The sequence below is a fragment of the Sipha flava genome, unplaced genomic scaffold, assembly GCF_003268045.1.
Source record: "Sipha flava isolate LNK unplaced genomic scaffold, YSA_version1 44_pilon_pilon, whole genome shotgun sequence".
In the NCBI taxonomy this organism is placed as follows: Eukaryota; Metazoa; Arthropoda; class Insecta; order Hemiptera; family Aphididae; genus Sipha; species Sipha flava.
The window spans coordinates 1881648-1902036 of record NW_020273203.1 but is presented as its reverse complement, the minus strand read 5'-3'; the positions used below and the strand labels follow the sequence as shown (position 1 = coordinate 1902036).

At 26.9% G+C, this 20389-nt stretch overlaps 3 protein-coding genes and 2 long non-coding RNA genes across 9 annotated transcripts; 2 read left to right on the top strand and 3 right to left on the bottom strand.

Moving 5' to 3' along the window:
- The first annotated feature begins 1407 nt into the window (after nt 1-1407).
- LOC112689510 (LON peptidase N-terminal domain and RING finger protein 1-like) lies at nt 1408-10286 on the top strand. Of its 4 annotated transcripts, none has more exons than XM_025563256.1 (8): nt 1408-1617; nt 1763-1987; nt 2225-2381; nt 2442-2488; nt 2547-2761; nt 3253-3466; nt 3536-3779; nt 8059-8252. In XM_025563256.1, exons 2-8 carry the CDS (start codon nt 1876-1878, stop codon nt 8162-8164), a joined length of 1095 nt encoding a protein of 364 aa, XP_025419041.1. In that variant the 5' UTR covers nt 1408-1617; nt 1763-1875; the 3' UTR covers nt 8165-8252. The 4 variants fall into 4 exon arrangements, with proteins under 4 accessions (XP_025419041.1, XP_025419044.1, XP_025419043.1 ...); XM_025563259.1 differs by lacking the exon at nt 8059-8252 and adding an exon at nt 10118-10286 and having other exon boundaries at nt 1409-1617; XM_025563258.1 differs by lacking the exon at nt 8059-8252 and adding an exon at nt 10112-10286 and having other exon boundaries at nt 1409-1617.
- Nucleotides 10287-12044: 1758 nt separating this feature from the next.
- On the bottom strand, nt 12045-13651 carry LOC112689513 (40S ribosomal protein S2). Its single transcript, XM_025563262.1, has 6 exons — nt 13538-13651; nt 13111-13315; nt 12926-13043; nt 12564-12727; nt 12346-12505; nt 12045-12275 (listed from the first exon to the last, which is right to left on the bottom strand). The coding sequence occupies exons 2-6, from the start codon at nt 13309-13311 to the stop codon at nt 12121-12123; spliced, it is 798 nt and encodes a 265-aa protein (XP_025419047.1). The 5' UTR covers nt 13312-13315; nt 13538-13651; the 3' UTR covers nt 12045-12120.
- A 2588-nt stretch (nt 13652-16239) lies between these two features.
- Nucleotides 16240-17968, bottom strand: LOC112689515 (52 kDa repressor of the inhibitor of the protein kinase-like). 2 transcript variants are annotated; one of them, XM_025563265.1, is made up of 3 exons: nt 17451-17968; nt 16963-17271; nt 16240-16723 (listed from the first exon to the last, which is right to left on the bottom strand). In XM_025563265.1, exons 2-3 carry the CDS (start codon nt 17267-17269, stop codon nt 16275-16277), a joined length of 756 nt encoding a protein of 251 aa, XP_025419050.1. In that variant the 5' UTR covers nt 17270-17271; nt 17451-17968; the 3' UTR covers nt 16240-16274. The 2 variants fall into 2 exon arrangements, with proteins under 2 accessions (XP_025419050.1, XP_025419052.1); XM_025563267.1 differs by lacking the exon at nt 17451-17968 and adding an exon at nt 17319-17444 and having other exon boundaries at nt 16963-17255.
- Nucleotides 17969-18237: 269 nt separating this feature from the next.
- LOC112689544 lies at nt 18238-18702 on the top strand. The gene is made up of 2 exons (XR_003149132.1): nt 18238-18409; nt 18486-18702. It is a non-coding gene; the product is annotated as an uncharacterized LOC112689544 (long non-coding RNA).
- Nucleotides 18703-19312: 610 nt separating this feature from the next.
- LOC112689531 lies at nt 19313-20326 on the bottom strand. The gene is made up of 5 exons (XR_003149131.1): nt 20304-20326; nt 20052-20106; nt 19697-19800; nt 19577-19631; nt 19313-19324 (listed from the first exon to the last, which is right to left on the bottom strand). It is a non-coding gene; the product is annotated as an uncharacterized LOC112689531 (long non-coding RNA).
- Nucleotides 20327-20389: the final 63 nt, after the last annotated feature.

Genomic DNA, 20389 nt, shown 5'->3' with positions numbered 1-20389 from the left:
TAAATTGCCGCAATAGTAAAGTAAGTAAAGTTTAATTTAATTTGAATTGAGCAAGATTGACAGAAGTCTTGGGAAAAACCAGGCAAAGGATGGTAAGTAATAGATGACTTAATATATATAGCCACGCCTCCGTGTGCCGTATTATCAGGATGATTTGTATTAATCAATTTATAACCTGGGATATATATTTTAGAATTATTAGTGAAGTGTGTCTCAGAGATGAGAGCAATGTCAATTCGTTTGTTGTTTAATACTGTTTCGAGTTCATGAGTTCACGATGCAATTGTAGTGCGATTATTATCATCGTTATTTAAGTATTATTCAGTTATTATCAGTCGTTTACTGACGTTTGCTCGGTTCTTTGATTACCTTTTTTAAAATGTTGAGTTCATCTAGTGACGAAGAAAAAATGTTTACGTACTATTTGTACAAAAAGTTGGTTGGTAGAAAAAAGCAAGAAAAGATCATAGAAGGAAATTTAAGATTCATCCTTATACTCAAATAAATAACTACTGTCGACTTTTTGTTTCGGCTAGAGAACTTCAGGAAACCGACGTTAAATTTGTAGCATTTTACAGAATGTCAAAGGTGAGAATGTCATTAAATTTCCTGCCATATATCAGAAGAATACCAACATGAGAGAATGTGTGAGTGTAGAAGAAATTTCAATTTCACCAACAAATTTAATATTGAACGCCTCCATGGTTAAAATTATATATAAATAAATAATATATGACAAAAATAAAAATGTGATTGCGCGCGATTCGTGCGACGCGACTGCCAAGCTATCAGCACTGTCGGTCGCGCGTGAAGTCAGTCGCTCGCGTCGTTATTAAATTGCGTCATTAGTGGATCCCCATTAACTTTGATAGGAAATCGCTCGTATCGCATATAATATATAATATTATCGCATAAATCGTGTAGCGTTACAATCGCCTCGTGTGCGGAGGGCCTAAGTATTCAACAATTTAAAATTATTTCATATAATTCATACCTATTTTTATTTTATTTGTAACTTACTGTTAATATTATCAAAAAATGTAATTATTATCATTCAAATGAAACAGTATAACTTCTTAAACAAAAAAATAATTTTATAATATAATTTTTAGAAATTTTATGTTGGCAACACATTTTATGCCGCCGTCTTTCGATTCCAATCCTTATCATTTTTAGGACAACTGCCCCCAACTCCCGTCGCTTTGTGACTATACCATAGAGTAATTATTATTACTCTATACACTCGACGACGACGATTACGGGTGACCAACATTTCAACCGGACGCCGTACGACTTGCGGGTAATCCCCTCAACCTTACCACAAACGTGGTGATCGTGGGCCCGTGCTGTTGTGAGCAGGTATTTACCGCGTTCAACCAACGGTTGGAGATAAGCAAACGGAGAAAAAAAATATATGTAATAAAGGGAACGCCGTCGACCTGTCGTCCGCTAGCCGCACTCGTCAGTGGTTAACGACGCACCCGTCGCCGCCGCTTCATCTCGTACTCGTCCTCCTAATGATTTCTGTGTCTATTTATAACCGCCGATCGTTGTTAACACCGGTATCTCTCTAATTTTCTCGTCGCCCAGTCTCTTTTGCCGACCGCCAGCACCCATGTGAGTACTGCGCGCGTTCTGCACTCTGTACATCCTGGCGGCCGCGTTCGATACGGCTCATGTATAATACAGCAACGTGCCCACCCTTGATCACCATTTGATGCGAGTGTTATACTGTTGTTGATCGTAACGCTTTTTATTTCAGCGGTTCGCGTACCCCGACACTTAGATCGTCCTACACACACCTGCAACAGACACGCTGTGATCCGGTTCCGCCGTTCTATTAAAAGGCTACGAGTACACGCTCCTAATCAAATCATGTCTTCGGTCTGTATGTTTTACATGAGGGGATCTTGCCGTTTTGGCAATCGTTGCTGGAACTCCCATGATTTGCAATCCGTTCGTTCTGACAGCCCATTATTTCAACTCCGTAAGTATCTCAATGTCATATTGTTGCTTTTACTTAAGAGTATGTTTTTATTTGATAATTATCTCTTCCCAATGCTTTTTATGTAAATATCTTATTTTTTCTCTTACAATATTACTCAACTATTATATGAAGTAACTATCTTTTGATTTGTTTTGAAAATTCTTTATATATAATTTATTTATTTCTAAGAATTTAAGTGTTGAAGTCTAACATCCCCTATTTTGTTTTGATATGCAGCAATATCTTTCTTTTTAGATGAAACTACAGATGATGAAGATATAATACTCCCTACGGAATTAAGAAGAATGGAATCCACTTCAGCTCAAACTGCTGCGCCTACCAATGCATTATTTAGAACAAGACCAACACGTTCTTCGCAAGATCCTGTAGAGAAGTATGGCTTTCATTCCTTATTATAATTATTATTCTGTTTTACTAATGAGATTTATTATAGATCACAAAAAAATCAAGTTGAATCTCAAAATGTGTATAGTTTAACAAGTAAGATTACTGTTATCCTATTTATAAATACCTTTTTATCATTTTTTTTTTTTTTAAGATAAAAATTCTGGAGACACAAGAGAAGGTACTCCTGATACTATGTTAGTAGAAGCTGTAAAAAAATTAAACGAAGCTGAAAACTTAGTAAATTCACTACGTCAACAGTTGCGTAGTATAAATGATGGAGCAAATTTTTCTTGGATTGAACATCAAATGGAACAATGTATTGAAAATGATTTACAATGCAATATTTGCTATGAAATGTATATTAAGGTAACATTTTTATTTACAACCATTAGCCATAGTTATCACTTCATTTAAATCTAAAATAATAATCAAATGTAAATTTTTTTTTATTCCTAATAAAGCAAAAATGTATATTTTTTGATGGTCATTTTATTTTTGAATAATAAATATGCAAATAAATCTTTCAAAATATCTCTTTATATCAATAATTTAACTCAGAATTAAAAAAAAAAAAAAAGGCTTGTGGCAAAAAATTATAAGTTCTTAGTTTTTAATTTTAGGCTAATACTCATTTTATTAAAAAATATAAATATTTATTTGTTGATTTTTTTTTTTATAAATATATATTTCCTAGTATTGCAGTAATTTAGTTTAATTTTCTTTGAATAGTAATTATTATTATTTTTAATCAAGTAATTTCTATTGTAAAATACCTTTATTATATAATACACAGATATACTAATAAAATTTGAGTTATACATTACATTTTTTTTTATACATATATTTTTATATTACAGCCAACTGTACTTAATTGCTCTCATACGTTTTGCCATGAATGTATAGAATCATGGACTAGAAGAGTTAATCAATGTCCAATATGTCGAGTATATGTGAGGAATAAGTCTTATTGTCTACCTTTAGATACCTTTTTAGACAAAATAACTGAATGTTTACCAGAAGATATTAAATCAAGGCGTGAATCATTGAAAATAGAACGTAACAATAATAGAAGTAATATTTTATTTTTTTTCAAAATATAATATTTTGAGATCATTAACTAAATTTATTTTATCTTTTTAGCTGTTGAGACTAATAGAAACCGACGAAATAACACAGGAAGACGAAATCGACGAAATCAATCAATGCGCCGAACATTAGGAGTGTTATGGGGTGAACGTGATCGTGAGGGTGCTGATTGGAATATTGCCTTAGAAGAAACTTTGTTTGATCCAATACGCTTGGGTGATGTACTCGGTAGAAATAGAAATGATAGAGATATTGATAATGATTGGGACGACAATTTTTCTGATGGCAGCTTTGACAGGTAATAACATTTATTATATTTTATCATATACTATTCTATTCAATATTTTTCTAAAAGTTAGCGTTTCCCAACCTATGGGTTGCGACCCAATATAGGATCGAAAATTTTTTTGATGGGTCATTATTCATAAACTAATGACAAGAAAAACATCAAAATTTAATACTATCAAAATATAATATATATATATATATGTTGAAATAACTATTATATATATTGATATACTAGCTGACCCAACAAACGTTGTTTTGTCATATAAATTATTTCTAGAGAATATTTTGCTAGAAAAAAATAACTAATTTAATATATAAGTATGTAAGGAAATGGTATATAAATGAAAAAGGTATGGAGTGCTGTGAACAGTGACGGAATATAAAAATGAAAAAACATTAAACTTATTTTTTTGATAATTTATTAAAATTGATCCTTTAAAATTATATATATCTCTAATTATGACAATATTAGTAAAAAACTATATCAATCCCTTAATGTAACAGAGTGTACAATATTTTTCGTTATCCCATCTTTTGCCAACACAAACAAACTGGATGGTTCGAGAGGATGCCACGTATAATTGTCCATGTGAAAAACATAATGTGTTCAAATCTAAGTTATAGACAGACATCGTTTGGCCTTGAGGCTTATTGATAGTCACTGCAAATCCCAATCTAATTGGAAATTGAAGGCGTTTAAATTGTATTGGCTCATCTGTGAGTATAATATGGATTCACGGTAATAATATATTTTCATCTCGGAATTTTCCATTTGAAATGATTGCTATGATAACATTTTTTATTAATTTTTTAATGACTAATCGCGTGCTGTTGCACAACAATAGTGGATTCAAATTACGAAGCAAAATAACTGGGGATCCAACCTTCAGTTGTAAATTATGTGGTGGCTTGCCTGGTAAATCTAATGAGTTTAAGAACTGTTGGATAATTTACAGCTTCAGTAGCATCGCAAAATATATCAATAGATTTGTATGACACCAAGTCTCTTGGTAAAAATTGTTGTATCTTGAGGTTCAATTCATTAACATCCACATTTTTTGCTGCTAAAATTGTTCTTTCTGCCAGCCACTCATGGTTTGTGTATTGTTTGTGTACATTAGGAAATATCTGGTCAATGAGAGCATCTTGCAAATCAATGATTGTGCAGAAATCGATAGGTAATTTTATGCATCCTGTTTCATGTGTAGTAACTTTCCCATCACTGATATCTAACAAATGTTTTGAGAATTTTCCGCACGCAGCTTTTTTTTGTTGAATCGCAAGTATTGAAATTGTTCACTCTATCTTTACATACATGTCAACTATGAATTGTTGATAAAGCTCACGACATTATTGAATAACGTTGTCCTGATCGCGTATAATCATCAACCGATATGCATAATAATCCTTCAAACTAACATTCTTGTTTGTTTTGGCACCTGTTGCAAGAGCTTGCTGTTTAATATTTATGCAATACCCATCATTTAGTACCAAACATAAAATAATAATTTTTAAATAGTTTTTAATAGTTTCATTTAATAATTCATTTTAAATTGTGCAGTTATCGACCGAGTTAAAAATTATTAAATTAAACTACGATTTATTAAACAATAGCACTTTCCTAAAAAAAAATTTTCTTAAAAACCTTCTCTTGTCAATTACAAACAGTAAAGAAATTTGACCCAAATCGTTTCAGCCATTCTCAATTAATGAAATGTTATATATTTTTGGCTCCATTTTTATATATATATATATATATATATATATATATATATATATATATATATATATATATATAGATAGATAGATTATACTTATAGTATATTATATATTATATTTATAATTAGAAACAATGTAATTGGGCTTATTTGGACCTGTCAAAACGCATAGTGTGGCATGTATATCTGTTGCAAACTTGTTGGTATTATTTTCATGATTATGTATTGTTGCAGTTGTTTGTCCATGTAGTTGACGTATATTGACTTAACGATATTAAAGAGAATATTTTTATTTGAAATATTGTAAAAATAGTAACCAAAGTCAGTCTCTCCTCACCCACCATTTACTATAGTTGTAATAATACATAATTAATATTAAATATGATCTTATTTTGTAATTATTGCTTTTATTGAATAAATATTATTTGATTTATTTATTATATATAAATATAGCAGTTAATCAATTGCACCCCATATTTTATGTTATTATCAATATCAGATTTATCACTAAATATTGAAGTTATTAGCTTCGTCCCTTCATTGGTCTCATCGATAATAATTATTATTATTTTTTTTATATTAAAACGTGTAATTTAAAATATTTGATTTAAATACTTTTATATTAAGGTATCTGTGTATAGAAAATAGATGAATTATCAGTGCAAGTCTTATTTGTTAGATATCCTTCCAGATAAATGTAATTGAAATTATAACCAGCTTCCAAAATAAATTTGGCAGCCTTGTCTTACTACAATAATACTTGTTATGTATACCTGTAATTTATTTGATATAATTATAATTTATTAAAGGCAATATTTATTAAATTTGACATTTTTCTTGTTTTGGTATGATTTAATTTTCAATATAATATTTTAATAGCAATTTTTTGACTCAAAGTGTAATTACTAGAATAAAAATTAATTGTATTGTAGAATTTTAATTTTATTTGCTAGATATTTTGATATTATTTAAAATTAAACATTAGGAAAGAGTATCAATAATGGTATATTTAATAAGTGGATATATTAGATTTTATTGTTTTTGCTATAAATTTGTAGTAAAAATGTTATATTTTGCTTTTGCTACAAAAATTTATTAATTTGTGACAATCAAGCCTTACAGGATAGATAATGTACTTTTTTGTTTCATATTGTTATTAATTATAACAACATTTTCATCTAATTTATTCTTACAGAAGTTTTTTTTCTAAATATATTTAAAATTATTATAAAGATATTATAATCTGAATATATTGTTTAATAAAATCTACTGCATATTTTCTAGGCTATTTTGAAAATAATAACATTGCAATTATATTCTACTATATCTATAAAAATCATTTCTAGTGGAATTTATAATTCAATCATGAATAAAGGATAAATAATATGAATATGAATATTACACATCATTTTGTTCATTAGTCATATATTTTTATTGCTATTTATTTAAATGTAGATTAAAACAATTGACACTCATTTCTTTTTTTTTTTTGGGGGGGGGGGGGTAAATAAATGTACAATTTAAATAAAAAAATATATTTATAAAACATCCCACAAATAATAATAATATTAAAAAATGTCTAGTCTGTTAATCATTTAACTAATCAAATCAATGCGCTAAATATTATTCATATTTAATTATTAATACTATGATTTATTCGTTAGTAGAATCATTTTTTTTTTTTCAAATTTTTGTTGATCATGTAAATTTTAGATGACAAATTGTAGTTAGTAAATTCTAATTTATGATTTATAATTGATGGTCCAAATTATTTGTTTGAGTTTTGACTTATGGTTAGACAAATGCCATTAAACTAAAGTATTTAATACACTAAATAAAATATACTGGTTCAATATCTAGTGATCGAATTAGTATTAAGTTTCTATAAAAAAAATTCTAATTAGTTTTAGTAGTTTTCCCCAGCAGTTCCTAAACTGTTAGGTGCACCTCCCTTGGGAGGTGAAAGCACTTATTAAAAGAAGTGCAAGTGACAAATATTTATATTGCATATTACACTACTATATATTTATTTTTAGATCAACAATAATTTGCTTATATTTAAAATAAAAAAAATGTTTTATTAAAAGGCACAATTAATTTTGGGGATGCATGATCCAAAAGAGTTTGGAAAACGCTAACTTAACCTATTTACCTATTTCTATTGTATGCTTACTTTAATTAAAATGAAATATGTGAAAAATCTCATGCTTAAAAATTAAAAACTGTTTTTATGAATATAATTATGCTTATCACTGTTTTCAAAATATTGTTTAAATTAATATTTATAAGTAGATTACTGTAATTTCATGATTTTATTTGGTACATTACTTATAATATTAATTTTCATCATAATTTGTAAATTAATTTGCATATAGTTACATTCCATGTACTTAAATTTTTAAATTACTTATCTGTTTTAAATATTTTAGCACATTTTTTATTTTATGTATTCTTTCTAAACAAGTTTATCTTTAGTAACTAGTAGATGTTTTTATTTAAACAAAATATTAATTTTGTTTTTGTTCCTTGTTTATTTAATAACTGTATTCTTTTTTTTTTTTCGGTCATCAGTAATTACGAGTATGGTTTTTGCTCTTATTGTGACAATGTGGGACATGTAGCGTCCGAATGCCCTATATCCAATATGGAGGAAAGTTATGAACATGAATTGTGGTAGAACTTAATGAATTTTGCTACCATTCCATTTTTGTTATCATTCAAATACATTTTTCTTAAGTTTTGGAAATATCTATATATTTATATATCGTTTATTTATTCAATTCATATTATATATATAATGTTATTGTTATTAATTAGAAATAAAATATCGTAATTGGGGTAAATGTATTTCACTCATTACTTATTAACTATGAATAATAATTGTCAACTTATGATTAATCAATTAATGAAAAAGTATGTATTTTTTTCATTTTTTTTTTTTTTTCATTTAAGTATCTTTAAAATAAATAAAAATATATCATATATCCACTAGTTTTATTACACTACTTATTTCTTGCCATAGTTATTTATTTTGATTACATTTAAATAGCTTTCATTAATAATTATTAAGGATATAAACCTATTAATAAATAACATTATTAAGATTATTGAAAATAAATATTGTATCTAATGTATTTTGTAAAATTTATCTTTCTTGTTAACAATTTTGCTGAATAGATATTAATATTTATGTATTATTGAATCATTATCACACAATATTTTATTATACACTGCAATACTCTTATGAAAATGCACAATTAGCTTTCATTGTCATAAACTTTGGATAATTAGGACAATATAAAGCATGAACTTGGTTTTTAATTGATTACTTTAAGAAATTAAATTAACATAACTAAAAAATAGGTATCAAAACAATATTGTTCTTTTATCCAAAAACCATTTACTCATTGAAGTGATGAATCTGGATCAATATCATATGTAGAACTCGGATGTTTAGGAAATTGCATGTATTTTCTATTTATCCAATTTAATGTGAACCTAGATACACGTTTGATTGATATTTGATGATTTTATATTTTAATTGCATATTTTTGGGATTTTAAGGATGTAACTGCATATTTTAGTAAATTTTCTAACTTCTTAAAAATAATTTGAATTAAGAGGTAAATAAATGATAAATTATCAATCTTTTGTGTTTGTACCAAATTTTTAGATTTAAGTTTGATCAAATTAAAAAAAAAAACATTGAATCACAGTGTGACGTTTATAATGTAAATAATTATATGATATTCAAAAAATAACTATTTAAAATTAAAAACTTATAAATTATACATTTTTTAGTGCATAAATGTGGTATTTTAATATTTATATTATAGTAATTTTAAGCTTATAAAAATCTGAGCTCTAATATTATGTATTTGTATTTTGTGTACATTGATAAAAAAAATATATTTTTTTTTTTATGATTAAATTTAAGTTTTAAATAATGTAAGAAATTAAACACATTTTATACTTACTTTTGTATTTATCAAGATGTATATTATATTATATACATATAGATGTCAAAAATTCAAATTGTTAGTTCCCAACATATTGTATTTATAAAATTCAAAATTCAAATTATATTTGAAGCTTATGCATTTTTTGACATCATGTTAGTACAAACAGAAAGAAAAAAAGAAACTAGACATATTTTAAATATACTGATAATATACACTGATTAATGTGTTCCAAAAATATAAAAGTAATTTTAACATGTATATTGTATATATAAATTATGTTTCATCAATTGTGTTTATAACTTAAGTTCTGTTAATGAAGTAGACTTAATTAATTATTTTAATATGTTTATTGTATGTTTGCCGCATACAAATTTTCATAAATATTAAAATTTAATTTTTCCCATAGTTTAAAATAGTTATTTCTTTTATGCTGTACCTTATATTATAATGCTCTAACTATATTGTTATTATTCATTATCATAAGGTTTTTATATGATGTATTACAAAATACAAATTTTAGGTACAAATACTTTAAGGATAAATTTATAATTCCTAATTCTTTCCTTACCCCATTATTAACCCTACCATTTCTTTCATAATAGTGTTTAATTAATAACTACATTTTTTATTACTATTATTTTGTTTTTTTATTTTTATAAATGTTTCAGATTTTATTTACTCGAATAAAAGAATTGGAGTACAAATATCAATTGAGTTGATGTGTATGATAATGGTATTCAATATACAAACCACTAAAATTATAATCAAACATTAACTGCTGTTGTAACGGAACCAATATTTGCCTGGATATATTAATATTAATCAGTTTTACTTCTATTTCATTTACTTGTGTATTTGTAACCTACTTTTTTTTTATATACTTATTGCATCATCCAGCATTATATTTTATACCATTTTGACGCAACTTGAAAATCAAGTTATTTAATTATTAAAAGGAAAATATTTTTTCCTCCAATTTTTTAATTTTAATTTTGCTAAATTATCAAAGTGAACTAGTTTTCTCCATAATACTGTGGGGGAACTTATTATTATAAATTTAAGTGAAATTTGATGTAGTTCAATTATTTTTTGGGTTTGTAAAATATTGTTTCTGTAAATTTATCAATGATATTTTTTATGTTTCTGCAAGATTTAAACCAATAAAAACTTCTTTAAATATTACATTTTTATTTTTTCATATTTTCTTCGGATATATTGAGGTATATCATCAAATATAAAAATTATAGGGTTTTTGTAGTCAAGGCAACTGCTACTAAACACTTGGTCCTAGATTCAAACCTGGTCAATGGCAGTATTGATTTCTAGGTGGGAAGACCGTTGTGAGAAAACTACCTTAGCTCCATAATCCGTTGTGTATTATAAAAATTAACTTACCATCCTTATAATTAGAGCCTGGATTTATAAGCATTTGCTTGTTTGTACTAAAAGTATGCGCATCTATGGAGATTTAAAATGTCCAAGATTCATATCACACCGAATTCAAACACCTAATTTTATATTGCATATAATATGCATATTTAATGGGTTTTTAATAAATTAACTATTTTAATTTACAGTAAATTTTGTAATCGCTTTGAATAGAGCACAAATAGACATGATAGGTATTAAGTTTTTTTAAATGCATATAAATCTAGGCTCTACTTAAAATACTATCATTCCTATAGATTCAATAGCCAGAATTTTTGTAGATTAAACAGTTTGTTATTAATATAACTTTTTGTAAATAAACTTTGTTTAAACAATGATAAAATAAGTTATACATTTGTTCTTTATAATTAGAAATTTAGTTGCAACAAAATTGGTAATTTTACCACTAACATTGGACCACTGCAAAAAAACTCTTGACATATTGAAACCCATTATATCCTAACACATACTGATTATAAAGTAATCATTACAATAAAATATTTAATCAATAAATTAATTTATTGTCTTATAAAATAGAAACACCATGACCAACATATAAATTATCAAACCATAAATTATAGATTTAAAGCTGGTGTACAGGGTCCAAGACAGCATTACTTACACCCATGTAAATATGTAATCATATGTCAATACATTTTCTTGAAAAATAGAGCAAAGCACAACATAATGAATAGAAAAGTATTATTTAAGATAAAATAATATTGAAATTAGTGATTAATACACAAAATGTATAGTTTCTAAAATTATCATTAAGAGTAATAATTTCAGAAAAACATAAATCATCAAGTACTAAAATAAAAAAAATATGTCCACACATTCATCATAACACTCAAGCATACAAAACAACATTAATTTCCTCTAAAACTACAAAAATAAATATAATTTAGGTATAGTATTAACATTGATTTTATAATAGTAAAATATTGTATTATAAAATCAATGGTATTAATATTTAAATTTAAGCACAGCACATAAATATAAACAATGATAAAGTTTCATTCCAGCAAATATTTGAATTTAATTCCTACCAGTTTAGTAAAAATGCATAAATTAAAGGTTTTTCTGTCAGTCACATTAAAATTGTAGCAATTAACTTATAGCAAAGGGAAACAATGGTAATAATTAAGTCAAATAAATGAAACTAGATTGGTTTTTTAAATCATTTTATTTGATACTAAGCAATGTATAATATGCCTGCATCATATAATCAACATGTATAAAATTAAACGTCAGCCCTGACATTCTGGGCGACTTTGTGGCATTTTGAAAGATGGTCTGCAAACTCAGAATATGGGGTCTTCTTAAGTGGTACATCTTTCCACAAATCAGGTGTCAAATAAGCATATGTCTTTGCGATAGCAGCATAAGTAGCCTTAGCTAAAATAATAAACAAATAATAATCAAAACAATCAGTTTTCAAATTTTAATTTAAAAATGTTGAACATACCAAAATTGCCAAGAGTACCAGTTGAACCACGGGCAGATGTATAACAATCTTCAATTCCAGCCATGGTTAAAAGTTTTTTTGGTACAGGAGCACTGACAATTCCAGTACCTCTTGGAGCTGGAATCAAACGCACTGCAACTGATCCACATTTTCCTGTAACCTATAGAAACAATTTTTTTTAATAATTCCACATACAATAACGTCTAAATAATTTTTACTTTGCATGGAACTGTATGTGGCTTTCCAATTTTGTTTCCCCAGTAACCTCGTCTTACTGGAACTACAGATAATTTGGCTAAAATTATAGCACCTCTGATGGCTGTTGCTACTTCTTTTGAGCATTTAACACCCAATCCAATATGTCCGTTAGAATCACCAATAGCTATAATGAAATAATTATTTAAATGGTTGGAGAAAATTTTTCATTTATTGTTTTAAAATACAATAACCTATAATAAAAATTGTATTCAACAAATTTAATTTTAATGAGAAGTTTACTAATTTTTTTCACACAAATAAGCAACAAATATTTAAATTCACCTTTCACATCCTGTTAAAATCTAATTAGTGTTGTACATACCTACGAAAGCCTTGAATCTAGTACGTTGACCAGCACGAGTTTGTTTTTGGACAGGCATGATTTTCAATACTTCATCGTTCAAGGAAGAACCAATAAAAAAATCAATGATTTCGAATTCCTAATATACAAAACATGGTTAGTCGGGGAAAAAAATAAGCAAAATTCTAGTATTAGTAAGCACTCGCCTTGATCGGCAACGAGAACAAGTAGATTTCTTCCAACGAGGAGATTTTGCCATCCTTGACTAAACGGCCCAACTTGGTTACTGGCACCCATTCTTTCTCGGCTTCCTTACCTCTGCCACGGCCACGACCACGTCCGCGTCCTCTGCCACGAGAGCCACCTCTGCCGAATCCACCACGGAAGTTACCACGACTCTCGGCCATTTAACTGTGAACAAGACGAGACGTACTATATATACTATATGAAACGATATAAGACGAAATGGCGGTTGAAATTTAATATAATATTCGATTTAAAACGACAAACTGGCGAAGCCACACGTCACGTTGAGGCGGAACAGTTCCCGTGAACGTGATAAACGATGCATGACGACCGAACGGTGTAGTGAGTTGAAGACGTATTATGGCAATTGATGGAAGGAAAGCTTACCTTTAGCGAAAAATCAAAGGAACAGGAATAACGTTAAGCTCGAAAAACTAATTCGATTATACGCAAACTCAAAGTGTAGACCTCATTTTCAGATAGACACTTCAGAAAGAAAGATTCTTGGTTATGTTGTCACGGACAGTGTACCGAACACGATGCCGCTAACACGGTCGTGCCCACCACGCTGGTCACACTGCGTCGGACCGTCTCGGCTGGACCATATTTGAATCGCTAATCCACCTGTACGGATTTATGCCTTGTTCTTTTGGTTATTCGTTCTTTTAAAAAACTGAAAAATAATAATTAATAGTGTAACTGTTGTATAAAGCAACACATTTGGGTTGAAACAAAATAAAATCCGTAACACGATAGCAGTTCCTGGAATTTTTAATCTAAAGCAATTCATTTTTTAAAATTTTACTCCTTTATTGTATTTATTTAACTAAATATTGTTGCGACTATAACACTGAATAATAATTTGCCACATTCGTAGGTTTTGGATATCCTTTCACTACCACTCCTTTCCCTAACATGTTTTAGATAACTATAATAACTCCTAGGGAATATTCTGCACTGTTGTACCCAGAACATTGTCAACCTGTTGCCAAAAACTCTAAAAGATTTACTTTGATAGCACGATAGCAACAAAGAAAGCAATTTCTGTAGACATTTTAACCAATATTAAATAAAATTCCTTACATATATGTGTGTGTTTTTTTCTCCATCAATAGACAGTGGTTAAAGTGGGAAAAATGTTGTAGGGGGACTATATTCATAAAAAATTGATGACCGTTCCCCTTCCTAATTTTAAATCTTACCAACCTTTTTTAGGAAATCCATGAGGTCTAAGCCTTCTGTTACACATATATGTTCATAAAACTTTATTTTTATAGGGTGTAAAAACAAATGTCCCCCAAATAAAATTAATTCTATACATAAAAGTTTAAAAAACTTAACTTAAAAAAACAATTACTAACCTTGCTAGTTGTTAGGTAGGATCAACGTAGACAGTAACAAATACGTACATTGTACATAAGGTGTGTACAGTCTATATTAAAATATAGTGTCTATCCTATCTGTATCTAGATCTATCCGTAATTTAATATTTATACTATTTATAGTCATTCTATTCTGTTTATAATTATTTTAAATTATAGTCCATGTCACTTTAATTTTAGAGCTATGTGTAATAACTGCTCGGGGATCATCTGTAACTATTTTTTTTTTTTATAAACACAGCGTCAATTAAATTAACCCATAGTGTACATTATCTACCATTTTTGCTTATCGTTATACCTAAATATTATTTCTTCGAAATTTTTTCCACTTGTTCAAATAAATAAATTTCATGTAGGTAATATTATAATATGTATTGTATATTCAATATTGTATTTTAGTAACCAATGCCATTAAGCGTCCACCCGGTTTTTGGCGACTTAAATTAAAGAGGAGACGCATATATATACCTTAAATAAGTGATATTAAATACCTTAAGGCATTACTACCATTAACAGTCGCAGGTTCCTGAACACTCGAAGAAATAACTGGTGAACGTTTATATTATTGCGATCGACCTGAAGTTTTGACAGGAGATTTTAATGTTAACTTTTCATTGCCAGAGGCTCAACCATTGCTCGATTTCCTTAAACAAAAATTCTCTTTGACAATGATAAACAGTAGAAATTATCCTACAACTAAAGGTGGTACTACTATTAATGCTGTATTTGCCAGGAAACTTGAAAATATAGAACTAAAGCATTTTGTATCATACTTCAGTTGTCATAATCACATCAGTATTACCAGACTGACAGAAAAGCAAACTGATGACAATTCCATAAATATTAAAATATTTATTATATAAATTTTATATTTGCTAATAAAACGAAAGTTAATTGAAATGTTACAGAATGTGTTGATTTTCTTATGTAATAATATTTTGCTGTTATTATATTTAAATATTAGATAAAATCATTCCCTTCCTTACTACTCCTTAATAAAAAGTATACATTTCGTGTACATTTCAATTGCACACATACAGTTATTATTTATTTATAATATATTTGCTGCCTATTTTCTTTTTTTTAGATCATACACCAGTCCATATTTCAGTATTTTTTAGTGCTATAAAATCCAAGCCTAGTTTAGGAGCAATTAATGAAATACAGTAAATTTTTAGCATTCAAAAAAAAAATAAATAAATACGCTAGAAAAAAAAAAAATTTAAATTGTCAACAACACACAAAAAAAATATTTCATTTAATTTTTGATTACATTAATACATAAATAATAATTGTGTTAAATATATATATATATATATATACATATATCAGTTAAAAATCACAAAACACAAAAATCAATTGAGAACAGGTTAGTTTAATACTTATCAGAAACATTTTAAAGTGCTAGTGAACAACTAAAAATTACATACATTACATCTTTTTTTTATACATGTTTTTTTTCAAATCAATATTCAATCAACATTTATTAATTCTGTTACTTAATAACAGTTTATACAATAAAGTAATAAAATATAATTAATTTGTTTATCATAACCAAATTATGTAAAATATACAAGTTGTTTAAAAAATACTCCTTAATAAAATTAAACCAATAATGCCATATGTTAATATCAAATCTCCAAAATTATTTTTTTTTTTACATTATTGAATACTATGATAAAAAGTCTTAAATATTTAAACTTTTTTTTTTTTAAACTATGTTCAACTGATGTTAAAATGTATTATACAAAATGTTGAATATATTTATTATTTTCTATATCTACATTCATTTCCAATTTTACATCCATATGTAACTTAACCATTTTAAATAATTCTGGGGACAAATATTTATCACATAACTTTAAAATATCCTCTTCACTTTCATACTTTTTTAACTGCTGACTTAAAAGAATAACAGCATTTAATAATTGATTTATTTTTCCTAGTTCAGGTTTAATGTAGGTTTCTGTGGAGAGTTCATTAGAATAGTTTTCTGATAGGCTAGATTGTATTGGAGATGACATTTGAATAAAAGATGAAGATGAATTGTACGAAATATCTAATGAGGGTTCAATTAAACTCTCTGGATTTTCAAATTCAACATCACTTAAAATCTCATTATCAGTGTCTTCAATTAGTTCAGAGTAAATTGTTCTTTTTTTCAAGTTTCTTCTTAGATCCAATATTTCATCTAAAATAAGCAAAATATTTTTATGTATATTATTAATAAAATAATTCAGATAAACAATATACCTTAAAATAAAAATAACAAATGATAATGAAAAATGTAAATAAAAATTATATATATTTCTGAAGGTAAATTTTTTTCTAAATATTTGAGTAAAATAATTTAAACAAATGTAGATTTAATTTTTTGAAATTTTAACTATACCATTGATCATCAATTAGATTTTAAACATAATGACTTACCATTGAATAATGTAGGGACTGCGTTAAAAACTAATCGGTTTTTAGTTATCTGATTTAAAAACATGTGTTTTTCAAAATGATCTCCACAAACACGAAAACTATTTTGATACTTAGGATTAAAGCTGACTTTTCGTTGTGTTTCACAAGCTTTAATCCATAAAGCTCGTCGTTCTACATCAGCTGGATAGTTGAAAAAACTTAAGTCTTTATCTGATGTTTTCCTATTACAAAATCTAACTGAGCATCGCATCCCTGTAAACTTTTTTCGTTCCAATTTACTGAATGTTCTGTTTCTGGTTTTAAACATGACTATAATAAATAATAATAAATATTTGAAATAAATAAATATAAATTACACATAAGTATGATGTACTAAATATGAAATATCGGTTCCAATATTATGTTGACTATAATATAGTTCACAAACAAAAGTAAATAGTGGTTCCACAATAAAATCCGACTATGTTGATGATCTTAGATAAACATACCTCGATTTTATATTATCAGCTCTGTTAAATACTTATTTTTGATATTTGTCATGGGAGATCAATTCCTATGGTAAGAGATGAGTGTAATGCTGGATTTTGTTCCATGGGCCAACAAAAATGTTGGATTCCTGTCCATTCAAACTCAATGTTCCACGGGTAATTTATTTAAAAATATGAGATTGGCTAACTACCGATACGATCAAATGAGTACTAGATTTGTAATTTAACTTCTAATGCTGTCACTGATTTCCATGGCCTATTTTATTTGCGGATCAAATTTATTAATAATTGTATCGGACATAACAGTTTTCGACACGGTATTATAAGATTTATGATGTAATATAGCTACCAAACTTTAGGGCCACGACTAAAGATAAAATGGTTGCCGAATATAGGCATATAAAGTGTTATATACATCGAGATAGATAAACAATATTAATAATATTGACAATAATATTGAAGATAATATTGAAAATAATATTGTTAATCTACCTTGATGACCCACATATCTTATACTAATCATACAGTGTTACTCTATGATACTAATTGATAGAGCATCACTGGTTGGCGGGATTGGGTCATAGATAACAGAAGAATGGATAGGCCAATCATATATTAACAATACAAGGGGTCGCGGTCCGGAATGTGGATGAGAGATAGACTGCTTTTATATAGTGCACTCACTTTAGCAAGGGGTTTTATCATTAGTTTTATTTCATAATGATAATAGAAGATATTTATGATGATAACAAATATTTTTATTGTTAACTCATTTTATGGTATGGCAGAACTTGCATCTTATTCCTTCTACACTCGATTATTACATTTTTTATTTACTTAAACCACTAAAATGTCAAATCTTCAACATAGTGGCAACTTGAGGTAATTTATGTAAATATTAAACTTTATCTTCCATTCAAAATAAGAAAATAAATATATATATTTTTATAACTTCCAAGGTAAAAAATTCCATTTAACTATTTTATATTCTCCTTCCATCATATACAACAATTATTGTTCAATAATCTTTTTCAGAAATGCTCCTGCAAAGAGTGTTCTTGATGTGGTGATATAGATATTGGCAAATAGTGGTGTATCAAGTCGACAAGTGATCCAGTAATAGCTAAAAATTTCTCATTATAGATTGATATTAATGGTATTTAAGATATCATTAAAGAATTTTCCAGGTCTGAATGCTATAAAAATTTGTAAAAGTAAATATTTCCTTTTAATAAAACTCTTAAATAACTTATTACTTTTCATAAAACATTAATTATTCATATAAACATTTAAACTTGATTAATAAAAAGTCAGAATTAAAGTCATAAATTTAAATATTTTTTTATATTTCTATAATATTTTAATAAGTTATAAAACAATCATATTTATACCATTAAAAATGAAAAAGTGATCTCCGACTCCCGGAGGAATTTTGATTTAAGTAAATGAAAAAAAAAATCTCAGTTTTGAAAAGAACCATAAAGAAAATTGAATTATAATAATATTATTTGGTTATTAAAGGAGAGTAATTATATAAAGAATATATATAGTAAATATAATTTATTTAAAATTTTTAAATTATTTTAAATAAATTACAAAATTAAAATGTATATACCATAGAAAATGTAAAGTAGAAAATGAAAAAAGGTTACTTAGCTCCTGAAACAATATTGATTTTGATAGATGATAAAAAGATCCCAGTTCTGAAAAGAAAACATATCAGATTTATTAAGATATTATATGTAAATTACATGAATTTGATTTTTATACCATTAAATATTTTAAGTGTAAAATTCAAAGACCAAAATTAAAAGGGGATCCCCGGCTCCCGGAGGAAAATTGATTTGGGTCGGTCCAAAAAAAAAATCCAAGTTCTGAAAAAGAAACATAAAAATAAATGTATTAAAATTTGAATATATTGAAACAATAGAGAGAATTATTAATTTAAATTGAATAATATTTTACATTTATGAGCACAATTTATTAGAAGTTAATTATTATTAGTTAATTTTAATCAAATGATTTAAATGTTTCAAGATATTTGATGTAAATTAAATGAATTTGATTTTTATTCCATTAAATCATTTAATGCATAAAATTCAGCAAATATTATTATAAGTGGTTACCCGGCTCTCGAAGAAGGACACTCTGTTTAGGTTGAAACAAAGGAAAATCCAAGTTCTGAAAGAAACATATCAGATTTATTAAGATATTATATGTATATTAGATGAATTTGATTTTTTTACCATAAAATATTCAAAGTGTAGATTTCAGAGGTAGAAATGAAAAGGGGATCCCCGGCTCCCGGAGGAAAATTGATTTGGGTCGGTCCAAAAAAAAAATCCAAGTTCTGAAAAAGAAACATAAAAATAAATGTATTAAAATTTGAATATATTGAAACAAAAAGAGATTTATTGATTTAAATTGAATAATATTTTACATTTATGAGCACAATTTATTAGAAGTTAATTATTATTAGTTAATTTTAATCAAATGATTTAAATGTTTCAAGATATTTGATGTAAATTAAATGAATTTGATTTTTATTCCATTAAATCATTTAATGCATAAAATTCAGCAAATATTATTATATGTGGTTACCCGGCTCTCGAAGAAGGACATTCTGTTTAGGTTGAAACAAAGGAAAATCCAAGTTCTGAAAGAAACATAAAAATAAATGTATTAAAATTTGAATATATTGAAGCAAAAAGAGATTTATTAATTTAAATTTAATAATATTTTACATTTATGAGCACAATTTATTAGAAGTTAATTATTATTAGTTAATTTTAATCAAATGATTTAAATGTTTCAAGATATTTGATGTAAATTAGATGAATTTGAATTTTTAACCATAAAATATTCAGAGTGTAGATTTCAGATGTAGAAATGAAAAGGGGATCCCCGGCTCCCGGAGGAAAATTGATTTGGGTCGGTCC

Bases quoted from the DNA above. Each gene is read 5' to 3' on its own strand.
- LOC112689510 (XM_025563256.1), top strand. From the start codon at position 1,876: ATGTCTTCGGTCTGTATGTTTTACATGAGGGGATCTTGCCGTTTTGGC. The intron at 1,988-2,224 runs GTAAGTATCTCA...TTTGATATGCAG, and splicing joins CAGCCCATTATTTCAACTCC to CAATATCTTTCTTTTTAGAT. The intron at 2,382-2,441 runs GTATGGCTTTCA...GATTTATTATAG, and splicing joins TCGCAAGATCCTGTAGAGAA to ATCACAAAAAAATCAAGTTG.
- LOC112689513 (XM_025563262.1), bottom strand. From the start codon at position 13,311: ATGGCCGAGAGTCGTGGTAACTTCCGTGGTGGATTCGGCAGAGGTGGC. The intron at 12,506-12,563 runs GTAAAAATTATT...TTGTTTCTATAG, and splicing joins CACATACAGTTCCATGCAAA to GTTACAGGAAAATGTGGATC. The intron at 12,276-12,345 runs GTATGTTCAACA...TTATTATTTTAG, and splicing joins TGGTACTCTTGGCAATTTTG to CTAAGGCTACTTATGCTGCT.
- LOC112689515 (XM_025563265.1), bottom strand. From the start codon at position 17,269: ATGTTTAAAACCAGAAACAGAACATTCAGTAAATTGGAACGAAAAAAG. The intron at 16,724-16,962 runs GTAAGTCATTAT...TGCTTATTTTAG, and splicing joins AGTCCCTACATTATTCAATG to ATGAAATATTGGATCTAAGA.